Here is a 16,836-nt window from a genome sequence, read left to right as displayed (position 1 = left end):
ACTGCAGCATTCTTTACAAGAGCTGAGTTGTGGAAACAACCTGTGTCCACTGATGGGTGAATGGATAAAGAAATGGCAGTACATGTGCACGGTATTAACCAGCCTCATAAAAAGATTTAAGTAACAAAAGAGATTTAGCTCTCATAATTTGCAGCAAGACAGGTGGACCTGGAGGGCACTATGCTAAGTGAAATAAGTCAGAGAAATAAAACCATACAGTTTCACTTATGTGAAGAATCTAAAAAATAATAATAAAACACGACCTCATATACAGAGAATGAATTGGTAATTCCAAGAGGTGGAGACAGAGCGTGGAGAGGGGGCGAAACGCGTAAAGCCGAAAGGTACAAACTTCCAGCTGTCAGTCATGGGGATATGATGTACACACAGCACGGGGGCTGTACTTAATAACACTGCATTGTACATCTGACAAGTTGTTAAATCTTAAAACTTTTCATCACAAGAGAAGTCTGTAACTATGTATGGTGGCATATTAGCTAGACTTACGTGGTGGTCATTTTGTGATGTATACAAATACTGAATCATTGATGTTGTACACCTGAAACTAATGTGTCAATTATACCTCAGTTTAAAAATATTTTTTTAAAGCAAACAAGTATCACATTCTATTTGGGAACCATTGCTTTCAATCACCCTTCTTAAATGAAATATCTTAGGCAATGGGGAGGTTCCCCATAATAGCCACTGTGATTCTAGGTTGTCTCAGTAAGATGTTGCCATTTAGGTATATACTGACAGCCTCTGGGGCCAAAGTTCTTAGACGCAAGGCGGGCAGGTGTGCCGGGAGGTGGTGAGCTCGGTTCTCGGAGACTGAGGACTCCACTTCTGTAGCTACACTTGGGTCGCTCGGTCTGTGGTTTCACATGCGCCTTGTTAGTTACATGCAAAATTTATTGAGCCTGGCACGTGACAGGTGTCAATCCAGCCCATTCGTGACCAGCTTACCATAGCACAGGTGTCTTAGGTGGCCAGAGCCCCACCAGCTCTGCCGTGCTGGCTTCGCGATCTCCACTAGTAACAGAGCTGTTGTCTTTTCCTGAGATTTCTTTTACAGTGGTGGACACTGTAATGGCTTTAAATGTCTTGAAATCTATCTACTCAAGATTGTGCCAGCTGGTGAAACCACCAGATACTTCTTGTCTCCACTTACTTCTGCAAGTCCCACAACAGTTTACTCTTTGGACTTACCTTGAGGCTTCGTGAGTCTCCTCACAGTTGCCATCTTGCTTCCTTTAGGTTGACGGGTTCCCATTATTATTCCTTGTTGAAACGATCTCAGTTCAACCAGACTTAGTGTTTCTGGCTGTCTTTTTTTTAATTGCTGTGTGATTTTATTGCTCTAAATATACAGTAAAAAACAAAAGCTAGCCAGAACACATCAAGCGATGGCACGCGTAAACCCAAGACAGGCCAGTCTGCACCCGTCCTTCAGAGATGTGGGCACTAATGCTGATGGCGAGGCCAGTGTGCTGTCTGTGGGAGGAGAGGGGCAGGAGAGGGGTGGGAAGGGGGACAGCCCCCTGCCTGTGTGTGCGTGCATCAGCAAGCCTGCACCCGTGGGCACCTGTGGGCAGGAGGGGAGAGGCACAGGGAGCCAAGGGGCTGGGGGGCCACCTGAGCATGGGCTCTGCTCACAGGCTTAACCAAAGAGGAAGGAGTCATCCACCACCGAGTGCCCCACTCAGCTGAGCCTCAGGCTGGGCTGCGGCCACCCCAGAGCCGTCCTCTCCAGGGCAGCTCCTCGGGAAGCAAGACCCTCCCGGCCCACCAGGACATTGCGCCCGGGACCTGCAGAAACCTCCACCTGGCTGGAGGTCTTGCCAGGCGGCTCTTCCCAGTGGGGCACCCAGGCTGAGCGTCCCTTCTGCCTTTGTTACCCAGAAAGCTTATCTTTAAAAAAAGACAAGGTCATCTCAGATGGGACCCACAAGGTCCCCCCTCAGGCGCCCCAGAAAGAACCAATGACAGAGCAAGGCTAGGGGCAAGGACCTGGCAGGGCCTCCCCGAAGTGCTTACCTTGCATAGCAGGTTGGCCGCAGAGTCCCAGTGCTGTCGCCCCCGAGACCTGGAGTTTCTCACGCTCCAATTGTCCTCCAGGAAGGACCCAGACAAACTTGAAGAGCTCAGAAGGCAAACTAAGAGCATCCTGGAGAGTGGCAAAAAGGCAGTGAAATCAAGGGCTTCCAGGCTCCCTTCGCCACAGTTTGGGACCGCCCTGGCATCTCCAGCAGCCGTCTTCAGGACCCACGTTGTTGCTGTTCAGTCGCCCGGTTGTGTCTGACTCTTTGCCACCGCATGGACTGAAGCAAGCCAGGCCTCCCTGTCCCTCACCATACCCTGGAGTTTGCCCAGGTTCATGTTCTTGGCATCATGGATGCCACAGAGCCATCTCATCCTCTGATGCGCCCTTTTCCTCCTGCCCTCGATCTTTCCCAGCATCAGGGTCTTTTCCAATGAGTTGTCAGGACCCACGTCCTCACCAAAACTGTTGAGTGACAAAACTCAAGCAATTTAGTAGGGATTCTGGGGTCCTTCGGTCGAGGGAAAACCACCCACAGATGCAGGAGGTGCAGGACCTCCCAGCAGCACAGCCTCCTCCCCAATGCCTGGCAGGAGCTTCATCAGCTGAGAGGCTATGTGGAAACACCTGATTGGTCAGGGGGCTGCAGTAGGAGGCGAGCAAGTCCGAGCTCTGGGGTCAGGTAAACGAGCCACACCTGAGCTGGGGAGTAGTCGAGAGTGCCCAGAGTGCTCAGTGTATGTCGGGTTCCCTGACAGGGGACTAATTACTTTTTAACAAGGCTAACTGGTATAAACAGGCCTTTGATGAGCTTCCTCAGTTACCTCAAAGCAGGTGTAGAAACTGAAGTCTTTATCACCTGCATTTTACATACAGAGAGAACTAGCCTGAGGAGTGGTTCTCATCTCTGGCTGCTCGTCAGAGTCGCCTCTGGAACTGTAAACATTTTTTTGGATTTTCTTAAATTTTACTAGATTCTTAGGAACCTAATGGGGTCCTAGTCTCACACCCACAGACACTGGTTTACTTGGTTGCTTGCGAGAACTTCCCAGCAGGGTTTCCTTTTTCGTTTTTTTGTTTGTTTGTTTGTTTTAGTTGTTAAAGCTCCACAGGGGATTGTAATGTGCTCCTGATTCACTGGTATAAATTCAGGGGAGGGCAGTAGAATCTAAAAACACACTCAAAATCCGCATAATTCTTAAAATATAAAACGTGGATAATTCAAGTATGATATTTGTGAATCTGCTAGGTACAAAAGTACTGGAGGAGAATGGATAGAAAATGAATTTTCCTTCAGCAAGAGATGATGGTGTTGGCCTTTGTATTTCAGAACCTCTTAGTCCTGTTAATAAAGCCACAACCATGAGGACCACCAAGTATGGTGGTAGAGGATATGCCCTGACCGAGGGTCCCGGTGAGCGAAAGGTGAGCTGCAGCCCTGGGCCTCTCCCCAGCCCTGGTGTGGCCGCCATATTGAAACCCTGACAGACGCCAACATGTCCTAAATGCGGCCCCACTGTGAGGCCCGAGTCATGAAGCTGCCCATGTCTCCCTCGTCCAAATTTAGGGCACTGTTAAGACAAACAGGAATTTAAAATAAGACACTTAATTCTGTTGAAAATAAGGCAAGAGATTTTCCTTTAGGTCTGAGTATTTACCTTAGAAAACTTGTATTTTCTCATACTCTTTGAAATGTATTTTTAAGAAACTAAATAAGCCTTAGTCAGGTTTGCGCCCTAGCAGTGTCTCTCTCAAGGCCCTGGGAGCCAAGCCTTTGACATGTAACTGGCAGGACAGGGCACCCCATCCTCCAGTTTCTGTGGAGAGTAGGAGCCACACTTCAGTGCCCCAAACTGCTCAAGTCTTCCTGTCATACAGACATGCTTGCCCCTTTCACCCCTCAGAGTCAGTGAGCTCACGGAGGCGGTCACCCCAATCACCAGGAAGAGCTGCATGTGACAAATGGTGCTGTCCAGTTCCCAGAGGACCGCTTACTGTCTATCTGGAGAACATGTACAAAATGACTGTCCCTGCTTGGCCGCACAAAAGGGCCTTTGTGTGACCTTTGTTTGTGCGACCTCAGCCAAATGCCTGTGATGGGGCAGCGCATTCTAATTTAACCCTCAGTCAACAGTGTTTTCTTTCTCTACTATCTTTTTGGAGAAGATGTCTGAATTGAGAGTTTTTTCAAACTGTGTATTTCCCTAAGAGCACCTTCATTCTTTAAAGTTATGGTCTTTTTAACTTGCACCTTTCCTACCCACAGGGAGAAGTACTGAAGGTATTAGGTGTTTTTGTCAAACTTGCTCCCTTCCACAACAGCTGGGACACAGGAGTGAGAGTAATGTGAAATAGTGATGATGTCACTAGAAGCTGAGGCTGATTGGAGCTGCTGTCTGTAATTGAGTAATTACTTCAAGCCAGTCTGTCATGTTCAGTGAGAAATAATGGTTCATGATTCCCACTTCTTGAACAGAAAAGAGTTTTTAAACTATATACACATTGTTAGGAATTTTTGTGACATCCTTCATTACTTTTCAATTAAAAGAAATTTACCAAAATAATACACGTACACAGTTATTTTTTAAAAAGGCCAAGTTAATTCTAAATAGTTGTAATGAAAAACAGCAATTCTTTGCTTTATCCTTCAGTGTCTCCATAACTGTATCAGGATTTACAGAGCCATGTAGAACGGTAAGAACCTGTTACAGAAATATTACCTTACACCATGATTGGAGCCCGCTGAACAGCCTGTGTAAGGCTTTTGCTTCTGTGTCCAGGCTGGGGTCTAAAATCACCAGGGCAGGCAGTCTGGAGGGAAGATGAACGTGAAAGGAGAGCAAGGACAAACTGGAGCCTGCATTCGTCTCTCAGCCCCTTGGTGACGAGGCTGGGAACACAGTCTGTGGGCCACATCGGCACAGACCTTCCATTATAGGATTAGACACAGATCTACACTGCAACAGGAGCCACTGGTGTTTGCTAAGGAGGCAAATGAAAACTCAATCTTAATTCTAAAAGATACTACACAAGTGTCCACCAATTTATAAACAAATGATCAGTTTATACACTGGTTTCAAAATATTTCATTTAATAAATACCTTACTTTGTATCCATTTCATTGATCGGTCATTCTTTTCAGAATCCTAGTATCTATTACATATTGATGACAAATCTTCACTCCAAATCACGAGTACTACACTAGTGTCTTCCACTTACACCACTGTGGGGTGGAAAACCCTTATTTACATGAAACAAATGAATGAAGTAAATTAAAAGTAAATATATTGGGAAAAATACATTTTAATCCACAACTCTGAATACTAGCATTTAGTTATTTACAATGGTATTTACAATCAATTTTACAACAACTTTTGTGAAGAGATTAACTAGAACATAGACCTATGTATCTACAATATACAAATCATAACTTTCTTCCAACTAATAAACCATAATGGTGTATAAAAATGGTAACAGTTAAAACTGCTACAATTCAAAATCATTATAATTAAATTAGATTCTGGTAAGTTTTCCTGGGGTTGGGAAATAATGGTCAGCTCAGAAGAGGAGAGGAGGCAAGTACATGTAAGCCCACTTCCCCCTACTTTGAAGCTGTTGCTCCCCAAAGCAGATGACCTGCCCTTGAAGTAAAATCAGTCCCTGAATCCTGACTAGAATTCCTGTGCCTGACCTTCTAAATCTCAAACACTGTTTTAGGTCTGTTGTGATGAATCCACAGCAGATGGCTTTAACTTTGGGGTGGACTTTTTTTTAAATATCAGTGCTCAGTTGCTCAGTCATGTCTGACTCTGCAACATGTCTGACTCTTTGCAACGTGTCCAACTCTTTGCGACTGCACGGACCGCAGCACACCAGACCTCCCTGTCCATCACCAACTCCTGGAGTTTACTCAAACTCATGTCCATTGAGTCGGTGATGCCATCCAACCATCTCATCCTGGCATCCCGTTCTCCTCCCGCCTTCAATCTTTCCCAGCATCAGGGCCTTTTCAGATAAGTCAGTTCTTTACATTAGGTGGCCAAAGTATTGGAGTTCCAGCTTCAACATCAATCCTTCCAATGAACACCCCGGACTGATCTTTAGGATGGACTGGTTGGATCTCCTTGCAGTCCAAGGGACTCTCAAGAGTCTTCTCCAACACCACAGTTCAAAAGCATCAATTCTTCGGTGCTCAGCCTTCTTTACAGTCCAACTCTCAAATCCATACATGACTACTGGAAAAACTTTGGCCTTGACTAGACAGACCTTTGTTGGCAAAGTAATGTCTCTGTTTTTTAATATGCTGTCTAGGTTGGTCATAACTTTTATTCCAAGGAGCAAGTGTCTTTTAGTTTCATGGCTGAGTCACCATCTGCAGTGATTTTGGAGCCCCCTCAAAATAAAATCTGTCAGTTTTTATTGCTTCCCCATTTATTTGCCATGAAGTGATAGGACCGGATGCCATGGTCTTAGTTTTCTGAATGCTGAGCTTTAAGCCAACTTTTTCACTCTCCTCTTTCATCAAGAGGCTCTTTAGTTCTTCTTCACTTTCTACAACAAGGGTGGTGTCATCTGCATATCTGAGGTTATTAATATTTCTCCTGGCAATCTTGATTCCAGCTTGTGATTCTTCCCACCCAGCATTTCTCATGATGTACTCTGCATAGAAGTTAAATAAGCAGGGTGACAATACACAGCCTTGACGTACTCCTTTTCCTATTTGGAACGAGTATGTTGTTTCATGTCCAGTTCTAACTCTTGCTTCCTGACCTGCATATAGGTTTCTCAAGAGGCAGGTTAGGTGGTCTGGTATTCCCATCTCTAGAAGAATTTTCCAGTTTGTTGTGACCCACACAGTCAAAGGCTTTGGCATAGTCAATAAAGCAGAAGTAGATGTTTTTCTGGAACTCTCTTGCTTTTTCCATGATCCAGTGGATGTTGGCAATTTGATCTCTGGTTCCTCTGCCTTTTCTAAATCCAGCTTGAACATCTGGAAGTTCATGGTTAATGTACTGTTGAAGCTAGGCTTGGAGAATTTTGAGCATTACTTTGCTAGTGTGTGATGAGTGTAATTGTGCAGTAGTTTGAGCATTCTTTGGCGTTTCCTTTCTTGGGGACTGGAATGAAAACTGACCTTATCCAGTCCTGTGGCCACTGCTGAGTTTTCCAAATTTGCTGATAATGGTGGAGGGTTCTGACAAAACGTGGTCCACTGGAGAAGGGAATGACAAACCACTTCAATTCTTGCCTTGAAAACCTCACGAACAGTATGAAAAGGCAAAAAGATAGGACACTGAAATATGAACTCCCTGGGTTGGTTGGTGGCCAATATGCTACTGGAGATCAGTGGAGAAATAACTCCAGAAAGAATGAAGAGATGGAGCCAAAGCAAAACACCACCCAGCTGTGGATGTGACTGGTGACAGAAGCAAGGTCTGATGCTGCAAAGAGCAATATTGCACAGGAACCTGGAATGTTAGGTCCATGAATCAAGGCAAATTGGAAGTAGTCAAACAGGAGATGGCAAGAGTGAACACTGACATTTTAGGAATGTCAGTGAACTAAAATTGACTGGAAATGGTGAATTTAACTCAGATGACCATTATATCTACTACTGTGGGCAAGAATCCCTTTGAAGAAATGGAGTAGCCATCATAGTCTACAAGAGTCCAAAAATGCAGTACTTGGATGGAATCTCAAAAACAACAGAATGATCTCTGTTCATTTCCAAGGCAAACAATTCCATATCACGGTAATTCACATCTATGCCCCAACCAATAATGCTGAAGAAGCTGAAGTTGAATAGTTCTATGAAGACCTACAAGACCTTTTAGAACTAACACCCAAAAGACATCCTTTTCATTATAGGAGACTGGAATATAAAAGTAGGAAGTCAAGATATACCTGGAGTAATGGGCAACTTTGGCCTTGAAGTACAGAATGCAGCAGGGCAAAGGCTAACAGAGTTTTGCCAAGAGAGCGCACTGGTCATAGCGAACACCCTCTTCCAACAACACAAGAGAAGACTCTACACATGGACATCACCAGATGGTCAACAGTGAAAAATCAGACTGATTATGTTCTTTGCAGCCAAAGATGGAGCAGCTCTATACAGTCAGCAAAAACAAGACCAGGAGCTGACTGTGGCTCAGATCATGAACTCCTTAATACCAAATTCAGACTTAAATTGAAGAAAGTAGGGAAAACCGCTAGACCATTCAGGTATGACATAAATCAAATCCCTTACAACTATATAGAGAAAGTGACAAATAGATTCAAGGGATTAGATCTGATAGAGTGCCTGAAGAACTATGGACAGAGGTTCATGACACTGTACAGGAGACAGGGATCAAGACCATTCCCAAGAAAAAGAATTGCAAAAAGGCATAATGGTTGTCTGAGGAGGCTTTACAAACAGCTATGAAAAGAAGAGAAACGAAAGGCAGAGAAAAGGAAAGATAAACCCATTTGAATGCAGAATATACCCACTTGAATGCAGAGTTCCAAAGAATAGCAAGGAGAGATACGAAAGGCTTCCTCAGAGATCAATGCAAAGAAATAGAGGAAAACAATAGAATGGGAAAGACTAGAGATCTCTTCAAGAAAATTAAGAGATACCAAGGGAAATTTTCATGCAAGGATGGGCATAATAAAGGACAGAAATGGTATGGGTCAAACAGAAGCAGAAGATATTAAGAAGATGTGGCAAGAATACACAGAAGAGCTATACAAAAAAGATCTTCACGACTCAGATAATCATGATGGTGTGATCACTCACATAGAGCCAGACATCCTGGAATGCGAAGTCAAATGGGCCTTAGGAAGCATCACTACGAACAAAGCTAGTGGAGGTGATGGGATTCCAGTTGAGCTATTTCAAATCCTAAAAGATATCAATCTAATGACCTGTTAATCATTTTTATGGCTGTCCAATGTTAGTCCTAGGCGCAGTCAAGAAACTACTGCTCTGGGGTGTCTACACAGCATATTTCCTGTGTGTTCACTGAAGGTGACTGTCCACACTATAAGCCTAACATTTTGATGAAGCCTCGTTCCGACTGAGAAAGTAGGTCAGAGCAGTGAAGAGCAGCTCTGTTAAAATCAACCAAATGATTCTGAATTTCTCCCTACTACAGAAGAATTAGATGAAAGTTTTAAAATGCCTGGGCTAATAAAAATCATCTACCAATCACTTTCCTTAATAAAGCAGTCAACAGTCTGTTAATATATTTTCTAGATAATAAAGCTTTTTAAAGAGATACTGTGAGAGATATTGTTGATCATAGCTATATTTTGCTTGATTTAGCCCTTGGTTACAAATTTATATCTTAATTTATTCTTATAGAAAAATACAATCCATTTTATGAGTTTCTAGAAATAAATTAAGGAGAAAAATAGACACTACCTGTTCCTAATAGTCTCCCTGGAAATGACAGTATTTGCCTGGGAGGACATACACACTTAATGTGTATGTAATACTTCATTTCAAAATATATTTAATTCTTTTCTCTCTCTCTTAATTTTCTAAGTGACTAGTAATAAACAAGCTAGTGATTACTTTAGTCATTTTTCCATCCAAGAATTTCATTAAAGAAACATGTGGCATGTCTTACAGTGGTACAGATACAAGGGAACTAGAAATCCAGGTTTACTTCTTAAACTATAAATGGTTGGCAACTGTTTCCTTTATAGTTATTGCAGGAGTGGGTCCAACATGAGTCCATATATAGCCCTTCTCTGGTCTGGTGGGAACTGTGGGAAATGGTGATGAACGTGACTTGAAATATTCAGAAGGTGCATGACAGACAAATTCCAAGTATTCCATCTTCCTTGGAAGATCCTCCTCTGGTCCTGGAAGGGAGCCACCATTTACATTTTTGAAGATATATATCATTTTCATAAAAATTAAAATTCCTCAACACTACAAGAAACTGGTCTGGTGCTAACCTGACATTAGTCCTTGAAATATGTATCATTTTGAAGTTACTTCCCATCATTTTTTTCTGCTTTTAACTGCTTAAGGAAGATAGCATTCTTTTCAAAGTATAACTCAATATAGAAAGGATTCTAAAAGTGATATTTAGCCTTATATAATGTCTACTATATGTCTGCTGCTGCTGCTGCTGCTAAGTCACCTTAGTCGTGTCCGACTCTGTGTGACCCCATAGACAGCAGCCCACCAGGCTCCTGGGATTCTCCAGGCAAGAACACTGGAGTGGGTTGCCATTTCCTTCTCCAATGCATGAAAGTGAAAAGTGAAAGTGAAGTCGCTCAGTCATGTCCGACTCTCAGCAACACCATGGACTGTAGCTCACCAGGCTCCTCCATCCATGGGATTTTCCAGGCAAGAGTACTGGAGTGGGGTGCCACTGCCTTCTCCGCTACTATATATCTACACTCATCTAAATACTTGACAGATACATCAATGCTTTGAATCCTCACAGCAACCCTCTGAGTTAGGTACCATGATTATTCCCATTTTACATGAGGGAAAGAGGCAAGAGAGGTGAGGGAACATGCTCAAGATCACACAGCTAGTAAGTGGCTGTCCTATGAACCCAGACAGTCTAGTTCCAGAGTCTGGGCTCTGAAACTTTATGATATGTGGTCTCCTTCAGAACATTAGGAAGAGGAGATGAGAGAGAAGCCCGAGAGGTGGTTCGGGCACATTACTGCCTCTGCTGACGATCCGATCTGATGGGACAGGTAAGTTCACTCTTCTATGTACTTACAAGCAGAAGACTAAAACAGCTCGGCCATGTGTCAAAACTTGACACACAGGTGAGAGTAACAGTGATACTTTATTTGTCCTTCCATTCTCTCGGAAAAATACCTTTTGTGTTTTTTCTTAGAATGAAAAAGTAATGTATGCTCATTGTAGAAAGGTTGAAAAGTTTGGGGGTAATTTTAAAACTCTAAACACTTTCAAAATTCTATTTATCAACAACTTCTTGTGAGTCTATGTCAAGAATCAATTCTTTGGTGAGCCTTGAAATCAATGAGTATAGTGACTGCCATTTCAACCACCACCAACAATATAACACGTTACAAATGGTCCAGGATGACGTGTGTGATGTGTAGAGGAACATATGTTAAGAATTTGTAAGATGCTGAAACATAAACATGACAGTTCCTCTAGAAATTATTTTTTAAGTAACTTTTTGTATGTTACCTAAATAATCTAGTTCTTGAGCAATAAATTCTTTTAATAGAGTTTAACCCTGGGTCACCCAGAAACATCTTATCCACACAGCTTTTTAGTAGGTGCATACTGCCCCATAACTCAAAATGATTGATAGCCTCAAACCCTAGCTTTATAAGATTTCATATTTTCTGTAAAATTATCTTTTTTGTACTTATGCTTCTTTGTTATGGACTGAATTGTACGCCTCCAAATTCATATGCTGAAGTCCTAATCCCTAATGTGGTAACATTTGGAGAGAGGGCATTTAGAGAGGTATTTAAGGTTACATGAAGCTGTAAGGACGCAGCTCTCATCCAATAGAATTGGTGACCTTATAAGAAGAGGAAGAGATGCTAGGAGTACACGCACACAGAGGTAAGCTCATGTGAGGACACAACCAAAAAGTGGCTGTCCACAAGCCAGGCAGAGAGCTCTCACCAGAAACCGACGCTGACAGCACCTTGACCCTGGACTTGCAGCCTCCAGAATCCTGTGATCCTGTGAGGCAGGAAACTTCTGTTGTTTAGCCCATTCAGTTTATCGTATTTTGTCATGGCGGCCCAAGCAGATGAATACACTTTCACATAATAACGGGAAATAAACTGGTTCAAGAACCTGTCCGTCCCTGTCTAACTCACCCACAATGTAGGACGCAGGGTCGAACTGGTCCCTGGGGCTAGCGAGAGTGGGAATGAGCCACGTCAGCGCCGCACTCTTCTCACAGTACTGGTCCTGGATGAAACCTCTGATCTGAGCATAGTAGGGTTTTCCATCTTGTTCATCAATTACAGAAACAACATCTCCAATTTGGTAATACACTCCCTGGGAGAAACAGAAGATAAGTCTATATTTAAAATAACAGAACAACACTACAGGTGTGAACTGAAACTTCCTTCATATGAAAACAACAGTTTTCCAAGTGGTCAACAGAAGGTCTTCGAGAAGGTCTGGTGCGGCGGCATTTGCGTGGTTGTGATTGATGCCGATTCTACGGCTGTTTCTTTCCCTGTCTTCGGCAGCGCTGGGGCTTGGCTGCTGTGCTCTCCTCACTGGGGCCTGTGGGCTTTCTCTAGCTGTGGTGCACAGGCTCTCTTGTTGCAGCCAAAGGGCTTCTTGCGGTGGTGTGTGGGCTCAGCAGTTGCAGCACATGGGCTCTCTAATTGTGGCTCACTGGCTTAGCTGCCCCTAGGCGTATGGGATCTTACTTCCCGGATCAGGGATCAAACCCGAGTCCCTTGCACTGGAAGGCAGATTCTCAATCAATAAACCACCAGGGAAGTCCCTGAAGTTGTTTCATTTTTGAATAAAAAAATTTCACATACACATGATGACTTGCAGCTGGAGAAAACATTTGTTTATAAAAATAATTTTATATCACAATAGTACAATCCCTACTTTTTTCGCCAGAACCACTGCACTGGACAATGTTAAGTGACTTGCTAAAAGCTACATGAGGGAGCACTGCAGCTGAGGCTCCTGTACCAGCTCAGGAGCCCACCTCTGTACAGTCTTAGAGAGCAGTGCTTTTATGAAAACAACTTCGCCTCTCTCTTCCTCACCATGGACTTCCAGGAGCAGCCAATCCCCACTACTTCCTTTCTCCTCTCACTTCTTGAAGGCCTTTTTGAATGTCTGTGCCCACTCCCATCTCTGTGTCAGGCTCCATCCCCTATTTGTCCAAATCTCTCCTCTCCCTCCTTAGCCGTCAGTGTTCTCAGGTTGACTAGGATGGCTCGTTGCCCTGGCTCCACACCACACATCTGTATTTTTAAAACAATTCCCATCATCTACATTTAAAAATACCTAAGATCTTAAGATCCTCACATAATATTTCAGTAGGCAACTTCCTCTCCCCACTCAGCTCTGGATGTTATTTAATACCATGTACGGGGAAAAAGAGTTTACAAAGGAACAAAAAACACAACCACACCTTATACAGAGCAGCGAAGACCTTTAGACTAACCCAATATTTTGGTACTGCCTTATGCCTTCCATGTGGCTCAGGGGTAAAGAATCCACTTGCAATGCCGGAGATGGAGCTTCAGTCCCAGGGTGGGAAGACCCACTAGAGGAGCAAATAGCAAACCACTCCAGTACTCTTGCCTCGGAAATCTCATGGACAGAGGAGCGTGGCAGGTTACAGTCCATGGGGTCACAAGAGTTGGATAAGTGACTAAACAACAACACAAACACAACGCATTCAAATCTTCCTTCAATAACTATGATGCTCACCTTGTAGAAGATTGATTCTGCAGTGATTATGGTGGAAACGGACTCAGGAGCTTTGATGGGCTATGAAAAAACAGAAGTAAAAAATATTAGCACATTCATAGTGTGTGTGTGTGTGTGTGTGTAGTGTGTATGTGTGTGTGTGTAGTGTGTATGTATGTGTAGTGTGTATAGGCAATTTTCCAGCCACATATGAGTTCTGTAATCTGAGAAATACTAAAGTTGTTTGGTGACAAGAACTGCAGTGTTAAATAAAAAATTTTCTGAACACTGCGTTTAAGCATGGTCTGAATATTTCTGCTGTTATTTCTGTTACCTTTAGCTTAAAAATTGCTGAGAATCAAAGGACAAGCTCCTGATAATGTGGCTGATACCTAACAGAACCCTTCTCAGAGCTTTATTGCACATAACAATCTAATTTAAAAAAGTATCTGTGGCTTTAATGGCCTGAGCACAACAGAGGTGGAAATAACAAACAAGTCTCCTCAAAGACATTTTCCATCTCAACTTAACTATAGCTATGATAATATAATCAGAACTAGTTTTCTAACAAGTCTGAACCAAGGCCAAAGGAAGCTTTCTTGGGAGTTGCTAGTAATTTGCCACCACTCAATCATCAAAATTCCTTCTTAAGCTGTAATACACACTCTTACGCCACAACACAGTAACTACGCCTTCCCAAATATGTCTTGATATCCCTGAAGAAAGTGGTTGCCAGAGAAATTGATATTAAAATACTTTCAGAAAACATATTCCACCATACATAAGAGGAAAAGGGTGTTTAAGTGTGTACAACTATAATCAAGTGTTCACATATTTTGTCTAGTCAATAATCCCATTTTAGAAAACAAATTTATTAAAATCCTAAATAAATTAGAAGCAACTACTCTCAAGAAAGGGGCTTCCCTGGTGGCTCAGAGGTTAAAGTGTCTGCCTCCAATGCAGGAGACCCTAGTTCGATCCCTGAGTTGGGAAGATCCCCTGGAGAAGGAAATGGTAACCCACTCCAGTATTCTTGCCTGGAGAATCCCATGGACGGAGAAACCTGGTAGGCTACAGTCCGTGGGGTCGCAAAGAGTCGGACCCAACTGAGTGACTTCCCTTTCCCTTTACTCTCAAGAGAAAGAATCCACAATCTGCACAAGAATATAATGCAAGGCCTCTCTGAGTTTTTTAAATGAATACACCCAACTTCAGAAAATGCCTCTACTGGTGAGTGAAGCATTTCTGTTCTGAAAGCAGAGTACCATACTGAGGTTTAAAAAACAAAAACCCAAAAAACAGTATCGAATGCTTTGCCCAGTGTGTTTGACCACTGTCCCTTGTATTTACAAAACCAAAAATAAGCTTTCAGTTATCCCAGCACAAGTCTTTCAATGATCTATTTTCTTAGAGATAAACATTTAGTAAACTTTTGATTCATATTCATCAAGTTGATCACTGTAAATCAGTAAGAAACATTTTTCTGGGGCCATATAACAAGCAAATATGGAACTGAATGAATTCCAGTGTTATTATTTACTTAGAGCTCTATGGGAAAAAAAATACCATGCCCATACCAAGAACTGTAACTCCATCTCATCTTTTGCATAGAGAACCCAATAAAATGTGCTCAAGATTTAGGTTTCTTTTAGAATCATGTTTTATGTTCCCCAGGGGGAAAAAAAACTAAAACAAGGAAAAGAGGATATCGTTAACTTTATAACAGTAAGCCTCCTAAAAGAGCTCCTTCCCTTTCTGAAAGCCTGGATCAGTCCCCAGAAGGCTACAGAAGAGCTGCCAAGAGCAGAGTCCAAGTTCAATGGTGAGAGATGAAGGCGGTGGTTGGTCACACTACACACAATGCCACAATTACAGTACAAGACACTGTCCACAATCATCTTACATTTTTTAATTTAAAAATATGTCTTCTCCCTTTCCCTTTAGTGGAAACTTTCTTTTCAGCAGCTGGAGCAGATTTGTATTTAGTGTTTCTGAGCCGAGCAGACCTCCTGTGAATTTCCTGCTTACTCTGTTACATAAACAAAGAACAAAAAAAGAGAAATAAAAAGTGTAGAAAGGTTGCTGTCCTGATACAACCATCTTACAAGGATCCCAGAGTATGCACTTTAAACGAACATTCAAAAATAAAGTAAGAGTGCAACTTTTCTTTTCATGCTGGGTAATAATCAAACGAACTGGCTTAATTTAAAAACGGAGAGCCACAGGCAAACATCTCCAGACTCCAAAAAAGGTGTGAACTACTTGTAAAAGGGCAACGGGCAGCAAGAGGAGTCGGTTTATGCCAAGGTAAGCCCATTCATCGGTTGCGTTTATAACACAAAAGTCCTTAAAAATTCAACTCTCCTAAGCTAGAGAATGGGTGTGGTATGCCACCTCCTGCAACGGAACACATATGTTACTATTGAAAATGACCTGATAACCTTAATAACATGACATTATGACAAAGTAAACTTTATTAACAGGGAAAGAGGTCCAGTAGCCGTGACCCCGTAGACATCTCTGTGTAAACGTATGTACCCTGAGATGTCCGGTTGCTACCCAAAGTATCACGGGGAAGGATTTCTGAGGGGTTTTTCCTCTTCCTGCTTCTCTAGACTTTAAACTTCTCATGAGAAAAGGTGCCGATAAGGGGCCAAACCAACGACGACCTTCTCGTCGCGGACGGGAGGGGGCGGCCCGGCCCAGTCTGCCGGGAGGGCGCCGCCCGCCGCGCGCCGCGCCGGCCTCCGCCCGCGGGAGGGGCCGCAGGGGCTCACCTGCTTGCCGCCCCCGCCCCCGTTGCTCTGCGGAGGGGCGGCCGAGGTGCTGGCGAAGGTCGCGGCGCCGAAGCCACCCCCTGCGCCGCCGCCGCCGCCCCCTGTGCCGCCGGCCACCCCCGGGCAGGAGCCCCCGCCGCCTGCGCCGCCCCGGCCTGTGCAGTGGTGGCAGAGGATCTCCCCCTGCGGGCCCTTCTTCCACATGGAGGACGACGTGGTCTTGCAGACGCTGCAGGTGGGCTTCAGGCCCAGCGGCATGGTGGCCGGCTCGGGCGGCCCCCGCGGGCGCAGCGACACGGGAATGGCGACCGCCGGCCTCGGCGGCCCGCGAGCCGGCCCGCCACTCCCACAGACAGAAGAGCGGCGCGGGCGCGGCGCCGAGCTGCCCAAGCCGGGACCGGGCCGCGGCCGCCGCCCCCTGGAGGCAGGAAGCCGGTTCCGCCCGCTCCGCAGCCAGCTCCAGCCTCGGCGGCCCGAAGCGCCAGGAGGCGGGGCGGGGCGGGGCGGGGCCTGGGAGGACAGCCTGGCCTCGGCCTTAGGGGCTTCCGGTGATGGGCGGGGCGGGGCGGGGCCTGGGAGGACAGCCTGGCCTCGGCCTTAGGGGCTTCCGGTGATGGGCGGGG

General features: G+C 44.4%; 2 protein-coding genes across 7 annotated transcripts in view; one reads left to right on the top strand and one right to left on the bottom strand.

The window, feature by feature from the left end:
- Positions 1-5,115: 5,115 nt before the first annotated feature.
- On the bottom strand, positions 5,116-16,702 carry GATAD1 (GATA zinc finger domain containing 1). Its single transcript, XM_069587391.1, has 5 exons — positions 16,214-16,702; positions 15,340-15,465; positions 13,458-13,517; positions 11,864-12,047; positions 5,116-9,892 (listed from the first exon to the last, which is right to left on the bottom strand). The coding sequence occupies exons 1-5, from the start codon at positions 16,469-16,471 to the stop codon at positions 9,702-9,704; spliced, it is 819 nt and encodes a 272-aa protein (XP_069443492.1). The 5' UTR covers positions 16,472-16,702; the 3' UTR covers positions 5,116-9,701.
- Positions 15,639-16,836, top strand: part of LOC138439109 (protein lifeguard 2-like) — a 30,856-nt gene continuing 29,658 nt past the window's right edge. Inside the window, exon 1 of one of the 6 annotated variants that reach the window (XM_069587377.1) lies at positions 15,639-15,743. In XM_069587377.1, coding sequence (XP_069443478.1) covers positions 15,736-15,743 — 8 coding nt within the window. In that variant the 5' untranslated portion in view covers positions 15,639-15,735. Of the gene's footprint in view, positions 15,744-16,130; positions 16,449-16,836 lie in introns of those variants that run through there. The other 5 variants (XM_069587383.1, XM_069587373.1, XM_069587378.1 and 2 more) reach the window with 5 other exon arrangements.

This window comes from Ovis canadensis, chromosome 4 (assembly GCF_042477335.2).
Source record: "Ovis canadensis isolate MfBH-ARS-UI-01 breed Bighorn chromosome 4, ARS-UI_OviCan_v2, whole genome shotgun sequence".
NCBI classification, from domain to species: Eukaryota; Metazoa; Chordata; class Mammalia; order Artiodactyla; family Bovidae; genus Ovis; species Ovis canadensis.
This window is presented reverse-complemented; position numbering and strand designations above follow the sequence as displayed.

Excerpts from the sequence above, each read along its gene's own strand:
- GATAD1 (XM_069587391.1), bottom strand. The coding sequence starts at position 16,471 with ATGCCGCTGGGCCTGAAGCCCACCTGCAGCGTCTGCAAGACCACGTCG. Across the intron at positions 15,466-16,213 it reads GGGGCGGGGGCGGCAAGCAG|AGTAAGCAGGAAATTCACAG; the intron begins GTGAGCCCCTGC and ends TTTATGTAACAG. Across the intron at positions 12,048-13,457 it reads CAGAATCAATCTTCTACAAG|GGAGTGTATTACCAAATTGG; the intron begins GTGAGCATCATA and ends TGTTTCTCCCAG.